Source organism: Juglans regia, chromosome 10 (genome assembly GCF_001411555.2).
Source record: "Juglans regia cultivar Chandler chromosome 10, Walnut 2.0, whole genome shotgun sequence".
NCBI lineage: Eukaryota > Viridiplantae > Streptophyta > Magnoliopsida > Fagales > Juglandaceae > Juglans > Juglans regia.
Genome location: NC_049910.1, coordinates 1,908,084 through 1,918,443, shown reverse-complemented (window position 1 = coordinate 1,918,443; position 10,360 = coordinate 1,908,084). Strand labels below are relative to the sequence as shown.

The following is a 10,360-nucleotide window of genomic DNA, read 5'->3' as shown; positions in this document are numbered from 1 at the left end:
ATACCCTACTTAACTTAACTACTCTTGATTAATTAATTAGTTTGATGATGTCACACGATACGAAAGGATCTTAACGTGCTAATTTATATATAATATATTATACCAGAGATGCGCTTTTCAAACGTGATTTACCCTAAAAGACGAGAAAAAAGAAAGAGCAGCAGTATGTTTGGCATTACCCTCTCTCTCTCTCTCTCTCTCTCCCCTTTTAAGGACTAAAGTTTAAACAAGCAATCCCACACATTTCACACACTTCCCCTTCATTGTCAAGTCAACAGCAACCAGTAACAGCTCGGTTCTGCCCTTGCATTATCAAGTTACTCTTTTGTGTCTCTGTTTCTTTGGGTTTGAGCCAGAAAAAGATGAATGGGGGGTATTGCTACAGGGATGTGCTGCCATTCACGGCCATGGTGACCATGGAGTGCACCAGCGTGGGCTTAACCACACTCTTCAAGGCAGCCACGTTGACTGGGATGAGCTACCATGTCTTTGTTGTTTATGCTTATGCTGTTGCTGCTATTGTCCTCTTTCCTGCACCTTTTATCTCCCAAAGGTCTCTCTCTCTCTCTCTCTCTCTCTTCTACCATTGGTCTTACAAACTTCAACTAAACAGGTAAATTTGACATGAGCTAACAGTTTCTAAGTTCCTCTTCATATGATTTGCAGATCAAAAGAGCTTCCTCCACTTAATTTTTCCATACTGTCGAAAATTGGTCTTCTCGGGCTCATAGGGTACAGTTATTTCACACATGCAGCTATGATGATCTACAAAGCCAACCCATTATTTTTGTTGGATCAGTAAAGCTTATTTTTATTTACATGAGAGTAAAAACTCTTTTTTCTCGTTCTTATTTCTTTTCTAACTCTGTTTTTCAATTTGAATCGTTGTTGGGTTGGGAGCAGGAGTTCATCTCAGATCATGGGGTATGCAGGCATCAATTTCAGCTCTCCAACACTTGCTTCAGCCCTCAGCAGCCTGGTGCCAGCTTTCACCTTCATACTTGCCATAATTTTCAGGTTCTTCTCCACTCCTTCAATTTAGTTACCAAAAATATCCTCATGTGTTAAAAGATCAAGTGGCCTCTATATACAAATAAAACAAAAAGAAAACAGACTGTAAAAAAAAGGTTGAAGAGGGTTTCTTTTTTAATCATGACAGCAAGGGTTGCAGTAACTCTGTTCGTTTTAGTTGCCTAGAGAAAAACCTGCAGTTGATGCAATTAACGGAAATGCCAAACTAGAATCGGGAATGACCTTAATTCTATGAGCAAGTGCTTGGGCCAAAGTCAGTAACCAGCCAAGCTTAGTCTGATCCAACTTGCTGTAGTCACTACTGCATTCGATAGTCCTTTCCCAGTAATTGACATTGTTTGATAATGATCACTTAACAAGTTTGGATGAAAAAAGTATACTATTGATGTCATTTGATGTCTGGTCTTACCAGTTAAGGTGGAGTCAAAATCTTTTGAGCATCGTAAACCACTAACTTTCATATTCGTTAAGGTCTTTACCACGCCTTCACCTACCTCTTCCAGTCCCTGAAGAAACTATGAGAAACTTCGTTGCAGAGCTTCCTCAGGAAAAGGCCTCCCCTTTTCCCTTTTCTTATTTTCTACTCCCTCCCACACCTCTCCATAGGATAGTTGAAGAGATTATTTTCTTTCATTTTCTTTTTATCTTCCCCCACCACTCATACCCTTCTCGTTTTCTTTTTCTTCCAACTACCTCCACCACCCCCTCTCGCCCTTTATTACTTCTACTTTCAACACTATTGTTACCACCATTTACCTCCAAATTAGTTACTTCCTTAACTTTTTAGCAGATTTCTAGAGTAATGTGCATATCCAAATCCACTGACAACCTATAAATTAATGAGATATTGAATCTACTTTGGTCTACAAAGATGGGGTGGATATCTCTTTTTCGTTTGCTCCAATTTAGCAAACACCAATGCACCCCAAAACACTCCGATAACATTCTCTTTAAAAGCGGGCATTTTCTTGAGACGCTCTCAAAGTCAAGAAACCATGAAACCAAAATCACTCCTGTGATCCCATTCCACACAACTTTTTTTTCCCCTTTCTTTTTGATTGTCATGCACTATTTCGACAGTTCTAAAGTGACTGTTGGGTTGAGGCCCCACATCTTTTACATATCTACATGCTTGTGAACACACACAGGTAGGTATGTGTATCTACTTTTATCATTCGCTCATCTCGTTTTTGCCATTTCTTTTCCCTGTTGTTGGCATTAAAAGAATGGAAAAGATGGATTCGAGAAGCTCGAGCAGCTTAGCTAAAGTTTTGGGCACCATGGTATCAATATCAGGTGCATTTGTAGTGACTCTCTACAAAGGCCCGCCGATCATCATTACTCGGTCATCATCCCTTCCACTTCATCCACCTATAAGCTCACTAAAATCAAATTGGGTAATTGGTGGCCTTCTACTTACAGCTGACAATATTTTGCTTCCACTATGGTACATTGTTCAGGTGGGTTTTCTTTCTCATTACACAGGAACCCATTTTCAATTTATTTTTCAATGTCTACATTGCATGTGATTTGCAGATACTGTAGAAACGAAACAAGTCTGAAAGCTATCCTTTTTTATTTACAGGCACAAATTATGAAGGAGTACCCAAATGAACTGACCGTGATATTCTTTTACAATTTATGCGTGAGCATCATAGCTATAGTTGTAGGTTTGATTACAGAAGAAGATCCAAATGCTTGGAGATTGGAGCCAAATATAGCATTGGCCTCCGTGGTGTGCTCGGTAAGAAGCTAACACACACCATTCGTACTGTGAAATTTAAAGAACAAGACAGCCTTATGACCTTTCTTTAAGTTTTAATGTCTTGATCCTGATTTTTCCGAGTCTAGGGACTCTTTGGGTCATTCTTGAACAATGCAGTTCATACATGGGCGTTACGCGTGAAGGGGCCTCACTATGTAGCAATGTTCAAGCCCTTGTCCATTGCCATTGCCGTTGCTATGGGCTTTATGTTCCTTGGTGATACTCTCCATCTTGGCAGGTACCAAGACAGATAAAGCCTTTTTTTTTTAGTTCCAATTAACCCTCAACACCCCAAAAATCCAAAGATGAGACTAGTTATGCTCAAAATAAGTCAAGTAACTATTGTCTATTTCCTGAACGTCCTTGCATGGTTTTTCAACGTTGTCTTTCTTTAGAAACTAAGTCCAATACATAAAGAACTAAACAAATGCTCTAGTTTGCTCACAGTTTTTATTTTTCTGCTTTTTACAGTCTTGTTGGAGCAACAATAATATCAATCGGCTTCTATACTGTAATATGGGGAAAATCAAGAGAAGATATGGGTGAAGACTCTGGAGTCCGTAGCCTGGAATCACCATCTAGCCGCCAAAAGGTCCCTCTATTGCAGAGCTATAAAACTGTAAGTGGTAGAGAGAAAATGCAAGCGATTGTGTAAAAAGCATGCTCTAAGTGTGCAGCACCTAGTTGAATTATACACAATCATATGGACTTGCCAGTGGCCACTAGTCAGAGCACATCAAATATTACGTTACACCAACCTCTCCATCTCTAGTCCAAACCCACACACAGTGGAGAGATCACTTTCTGTTATCCAAATTTCCAGGCTAATTCAAATTCCAAACAAGAAGCGGCGCAAGCACATACTCCTGTCCTTTCACCCATCAGCAAAGTTCGCGATGAAACATCCTGCTCAATGTGAGGCATCAGCGGTGTTTATAACATATACTACTGCGTAGATAAATTCAACTGGTATAAACAGAGCCCAACCTTTCTATATTATTAGCATCCTACCAGGGAAAGAAGCACATTCGTATCTGGTGGCATGATACAATAATTTAATACAAACACCAAGATTTCATTTACCAAGACGGGGTGGACATGCAAACTCAGATTTATGACATTCACTTGTCAAGAAATATGTCTGCATAAAGACATTGTAATTGTTGATCAAACATCTATCTCATTCTACTAATGATTTGTTGGGATATAAAACAAACAAAAGATGAAAATTCGAAAATCACATGGTGTTTCTGGATCTAGTAAAACCAAGCTTCATCTCCCTATGTTCCACTCGTTAAAACAAAGTTCAGAATGCCCATGAACTTAAATCCAAACGTTAATTGAATAATGCAAACCCCAGCCTCACGTTGCATTTCTGTGGGTCCAAGAAAAGATGAACTAATGAACTACGAGGACAGCTACTTGAAGAGGATCATCTTTACCTTTCCCCCAATGGAATTCTCTACCTTCCCCGCAATCTTCATTCAAGTTTTGAGGTCATCAGACATTGCAGAAGGTATGCAGTGCGTTGTCAGAATATCTAAAGTTGCTGCTTTGGCAGTCTTAGTATGTAGGACCACTATCTGCACAAAGTTTTAGTACTTGTGAAAGTTGAGAGAATGCACATAGGTACATGTGTGTGGTGTTTTGGGGGGGGGGGGGGGGGTTTGGGACAGAGAGAGAACCTGTTGATACTCTAGATCAAACTTTAGATATTCATCGTCACAACTCTCTACCATGCTGGCCAAGCTCTTAAGATTCTTCACAGGTTTACCATTGAAAGCAAGAACCTAGAAATAAAACGATGAAAAGAAAGATATTAACAAGTGCACATAAAAGTTACTTCCACAATGTTACATTACAGAGTGTTGTACACATATTTCCCCGACCTGAGTATTAACGATATCCTCATACCCAATATTGATGTCAGCCACAAGAACCTAGGACAAATTGAGGAAAAAAGCAATGAGTTTTCTGCATTACCTGAGGTGAATTGACATAAAATGGGGAAAATTATGAGAGAGAGACTACGAGAGAAACCTGAGAAACAACAACAAGCTGTTCATCTACTGATTCCGCCATTGCATGTAGATGCTTTTCTAACAGCTTTACTGGAGCATCAAAATCATAATCCTTTCCGTACTGGACAAGGTGAAAAAACCAAATGATTCAACAATCAGAGCATCCGTGATTGACACAACAAGCAGAAATTTATAAAGAGAATAAGAAGCCTCAACTTGTGTAGGATCTCAGATACATCCCAACCACATTCATTATATTAATTTGAAAAGCGATGCAGAGCTTCTACTTTTACTTGCACTTATCAATTTTATGGGGCACACAGGTAATTGAAACACATAAGTAATGAAGGGCCCCTTGAGTATTTGGCCACCAGCTAAACGTTGTGCCTGACATGATTGAGCATACAATAAAACCTAGAGGTTACACAGCTAAACATCCCCCAAATCCCATTCTAAAACCTAGCAGTTCATACTTCTCATTAAAATTAATCTATCAATGTAAGTTCTAGAGTCCTATAGAGTTGAAAGTATTGGAACAAACAAAAGAAAAGGTTGCCCAAGTGCACACTGATGCGCATAAAAACCCAATAAAAGCTTACATCCAGACTCCAGTTCTCTAATAATGCAGCACAGAATTAACAAAGAAAAAAACAGAGAGAGAGAGAAATTTCAGGCTTAGATACACACCTCAGAACGGAGATAGGGAACAGATATAGCGGTAAAAACAAATCCACCAATTATGAAATAAGAAGGAGGTCTGCCCTTGATGTGTGCTGGGATGAGCCGCTTGTGAGTAGCAAGTCTAATGTTGAATTCAAGGACCTCCGAATCACGAAGAACCTTTACTAAAGCATAATCCCCAGTGTATTTTTGAGATACAAGATAACTGAAACCAATGCGCTCTCCATGCCTGAATGGAACTAAAAAAGAATAACAAAAAGCAAACCTTAATAGCCATTATAGGATGGAGAAAGTACACTGCAGTCATCTGCATAAGAATGGCAACATCATCTTTGGATGACATCTTATACAAGAGAGTGTGAGCTGCAGAGCCTAATTAATCCAGACAAGCTTCAAATGTTATTATCATCTACACACTTTAACATGAGTATCCAGGCCTCAACCAGAGTTTTTTTTTTTCCAGAGAATAGCAACTGTTAATCTCTCTGACTACCGACTCATGAATCTGTTTTCTTAACCATCTTTTGATCCTCTGTGGATTACTTAATTTAATTATCAGATATGGCAGTAGATGGGTCAAATGCTGTAATCACATGACCAACATCTCAGCCAGCTGATTAAGTTTAGCTGCTGACTAAAGCTAACTTTCTGCATATGTTCAATTTGTAGCACCTCCTCTCTCACTCTTGCATGCACCTGGAACCCTTATTTTTCAGTTTTTTTTTTTCATCAAGATTTACTTTCCCATAGTTGCCCATCCATCGAACACCACTTAACATTCTTTCTATGTCACCTATTACTTGATGAAAGCATCTACAATTGACCGGAGATTAAGCCATGCAAGCATCCAGAAAGTTTGTAGGCATCACACTTTTGACAGTCACATGATGGTGTTTTCCAAAAGAGCGTAAAATAAACCTTAAATGCACAAGAAAACTTAGAAAAAACTTCCAGTTAATTAAGTTCTAAAGGGTTTCTATAGAAGCTTATCATTTGTAATTTTATTGACCCTTGTAATAAACATTTTTGAACAGACGGAAAGGTAGAATCCAGTGCACATAAAAAACATACAGAATACATTACTACAACAAATTCTGATCTTAAATTATCATTTCTTTATGGGAGAAAGGGGTGGGGGTTTACCTGTTCCATCATTAGCAATATTAACCCCATCGAAACTCAAGATAACATCAGAAGGCTTCAGAACCTGAGATTCAGGAGCTGTGGGTTCGATTCTTCTGATTCGCACACCCTTCTGATCTGGTGCCATTCCCATTGCCATGCATAGATCAGGGTTTTCCATCTTCTGCCACTCAACTCCAAGAATTGGGAACCCTACAAATTTGAAGGAATGAAAATGAATTTGATCATTCCAATGAACAGACAATGACCACAAAGTTCAGCATTTTCCCCATTCCACAGTTGCTGAACAATGTGCAGGGAGAGGACGACATACAGTATAATCACCTTTATATTTACAATAAACAGAATTTCTGCAACAGCTTCATACATTATTATATAATTTTTGAGGTTATTTTCAGGAAAAGGGAGATTTAATCGAAGTAGAACACCACCCAGACATACCTGTATATGCCCCATTCTTTTCATAATCTTTAATGAAGTGCATAATAACTGGTGTTGGTATGACGTAACCAATGTTCTCCGCATCTTCATGTTTAAGAGACTGAAAAGCAATACCCACGCACTTCCCCCTATCATTAAAGGCAGGCCCACCAGAATTTCCAGAGTTTATTGCAGCATCTATCTGGGAAAAAAGTAAGCCAGAGAAAAGGGACGGCAAAGGAATATGTCAATAAACCGTCATATCTGATGTCAAAGTAAGTCTAAAGGAAGGGAACTTCTATAACCTGTAATCCGAGAAGTTCTGTTGACCCGTGGACATAAGAAAGTATCTCTATGCGAGACACAACACCACTTGTCACAGAGATCGTGTCACCCCCAATTGGGTAGCCGACAACAGTTACAGCATCTTGGAGTGCAGGCAAATCTCCAAACTCCACAGGTGAAACTCCTTCCCAGAACTCATCGTCACTCACCGTCAGCATTGCTGAAGAATTGCGGAAAAGGGAGGGAAAAATTCCTTTTCAATTAAATAGTGCACGAATTCAAACCAAATCTTTGTGTGAATCACCGACACTCTTCAAACATTCATTCAATTAAACCAGACTCTTTATTCAAAAAAAAAAATTAAACCAGACTCTAAGATCGCATAAGCATTGCAGTAGCATAAATGCATGAACCCTTAACAGTTTTAAATGCTATCTAGCCTATCTCTATAAACATCAATTCAATTAAACGGTTAAACCAGCATGGAAGAGCTTTCCCAAAGCGTACCCTGCACGAAACATTGACATTTTCTTTATATTCTATATTACACCGGCGTCTTTAATATACACATTCGAACAAAATGACAATTAGGACTTCTGCAGTATTTTTATTGACTAAAAACCGAAGATGGAAAAAAGAAAACTTCATTGAACACCTATAACTATTAACCTAACTGGTTAGCAAAGCAACACTAATTTGATAGAACCATAGTCATCACTTTTATCTCTCTTTCCTTAATGGTACAAAATCCCATGATTTATGTTTGTTAAGAATGCAACTCGATCCCTAAACAAACCAAACCCAGGTACGAAATTAGCTTAAAACCAAGGGAAAAGCCCAAATTTCTCATTACCAATATCACACTCAGTCCCAATTGCCAACACCGTAGCCAAGTACTTGGTATCTGAACCCCGCTTCTTCAACTTCACCTGTGTATGGTGCTCCACCGAATGCGCATTGGTCAAGACCCTCCTCCCCCCAATGATAAACCCACTACTGCTCGAGCTGTACTGCCTCTTCCTCTGCCACATCAGCGAGAAATTGGGCTCAGTGTGCACACAAAACACCTTCACCACCGCGTCCATGGAGGGCACCACCTTAACCACGGTCTCCCACCTTACCGGCTCAGAGATAACCGCAGTGGTGGTGGTCGTCGATGTCGTTGCGAGGGTAAAGTCTCCGTTTTGGTCGGCGTGTCTGGAGCCCCGGCGTTCGGGTGAAGCCGCTATGTTGGCCCGGGGGTTTTCGTTCTTCTTGACCTTAGGGGGACGGCCACGGCGGCGCAGAGAAGGCGGTGGGTTGTTTGTGTCCGTAGTGGGTTCGGTGGCGGGGATGGGGACGGAGGCAGAAACGACGTCGTTGGCTGTTGCGGTGGTGGTGTATTGGAAGTCCTTGGTTTCTTCGGCCGGGGTTTTGGGTTTACGACCGCGTTTCCGTTTATTTTCGCCCATTTGTATTTTTGGGAGAGAGTACCGTAATGGGTTTTGGAGAGTATAGCTGCTGCTGTTTCTTCTGGGTGAAAGAGGTTGGGTGGGGACACACACAGATCCCCGGAATTCTGTGTTTGTTCGAACAATGAAAAAAACTATCCGAGTTAAGGAGTAGATGTCCTGTCCGAGTAAGGAGAAGAGCAGCAGCCAGAATGAGAGAGAGAGAGAGAGAGAGAGAGAGCGAGAATGGGGCCTTTAAAAGTAACTGGGCGGGCAAGTGAGAAATAACCCTACTGGTTCCAAATTATCCCGGGGTAGGGAGAAAAAAGCCCATTTGGGCCCATTCCAATATCAATCCACTCTTGTTTAAAAGTAACTTTGTCTAAAAGTCCATTTGGGCCCATTCCAATATCAATCCACTCTTGTCTAAAAGCCCATTCCAATATCAATCCACTCTACCATAGATCATGGTTATTACGGCAATTCTGGAGAGATCAATGGTTAGAGAGTAGCATGAGGTGGCACGTGTGAGTGTCAGATTAATTACCAGGACGCAGTAGATTGGGCTGGAGTTGAGATGAAATCTTACAAACATAATAATGCATGGGGTGCGAAACTCAGAGGAAGCTAAGGGAGGACACAAATTAAAGAATTAAAAAAAAAATGTTTGATATCACATGATGCGTACTAGATCGAGCACTTCTCATGACTCGTGTTAGCTAGGAACATAAAAAAAAAAAAGTAATTAAATAGAAGTCGAACCGTTAATGCAGTCTTAATTTTGATACAATGTTTACTTGGGTTCGTATCATCAACATATACAAAATTACATAATATTTTATTATTTTAAATGATAAGTAAATACAATACAGTGATCGTATAAAATAATAATACAATATATAATAAATCATAATCAACAGGTCAGACAAGGTTCGATCATGAATAGTAAAAAATTAATGGGCTAACAATTTTTTTCTAGGAGCTAGCTCAAAGCAAAATCGATCATGACAAGTCGCATTGAAAATTTACTAAAAAATTATAATAGATTCTTATCGAATTAGGTAAGAGAAAATATATTTTGCAGCCTACTGTTTGTAGCAGCCGGAGCACACTCCACTGATTGAGTGGAAAGAAAAAAAAAAAAAAAACAACCACAGCACGGTGTGCTGCGGCTATGCACTGCTACCCAGAATCACTCATTAGGTAATAGACGTGGACTCCTCACCTAGAATCTTATATAAATTTGTAGTAAAATATTAAAATCTCAAGTTTTGTGCAGGCTCGCCACACGAAACAAAGACCTGAATCAAACCTCGATGGCGATAGCTGCTATATATATCTTCCTATAACTTAAAAAAGAGTCTATCTTTATTACTGTTTATTATTATAATGAATAGTAAAACAATAATTTTTTGTATTTTTTTCCGCATATTCTATTACAATTCATCAACAGTAATGATGAATATTAATTAACGGTAAAGAGGTTTTCTTTATTTTATTTTATTTTTTCGCATGTTTGTTTAGTTTTTTTGTTTCTTTTTTGGTTCGTCCGTGTGAATATCAATGTGCGACGTAATACTACA

At 39.3% G+C, this 10,360-nt stretch overlaps 2 protein-coding genes across 4 annotated transcripts; one reads left to right on the top strand and one right to left on the bottom strand.

The window, feature by feature from the left end:
• Positions 1-179: 179 nt before the first annotated feature.
• Positions 180-3,560, top strand: LOC108997082 (WAT1-related protein At3g28050-like). The gene is made up of 7 exons (XM_018973193.2): positions 180-553; positions 667-732; positions 904-1,017; positions 2,258-2,492; positions 2,618-2,776; positions 2,884-3,035; positions 3,269-3,560. Exons 1-7 carry the CDS (start codon positions 363-365, stop codon positions 3,450-3,452), a joined length of 1,101 nt encoding a protein of 366 aa, XP_018828738.1. The 5' UTR covers positions 180-362; the 3' UTR covers positions 3,453-3,560.
• LOC108997081 (protease Do-like 9) lies at positions 3,478-9,028 on the bottom strand. Of its 3 annotated transcripts, none has more exons than XM_018973192.2 (10): positions 8,201-9,028; positions 7,368-7,567; positions 7,084-7,264; positions 6,643-6,834; positions 5,506-5,738; positions 4,838-4,939; positions 4,687-4,737; positions 4,483-4,587; positions 4,240-4,380; positions 3,478-3,703 (listed from the first exon to the last, which is right to left on the bottom strand). In XM_018973192.2, exons 1-9 carry the CDS (start codon positions 8,796-8,798, stop codon positions 4,282-4,284), a joined length of 1,761 nt encoding a protein of 586 aa, XP_018828737.2. In that variant the 5' UTR covers positions 8,799-9,028; the 3' UTR covers positions 3,478-3,703; positions 4,240-4,281. The 3 variants fall into 3 exon arrangements, with proteins under 3 accessions (XP_018828737.2, XP_018828736.2, XP_035550499.1); XM_018973191.2 differs by lacking the exon at positions 3,478-3,703 and adding an exon at positions 3,852-3,938; XM_035694606.1 differs by lacking the exon at positions 3,478-3,703 and having other exon boundaries at positions 3,852-4,380.
• Between the last annotated feature and the right edge of the window lie 1,332 nt (positions 9,029-10,360).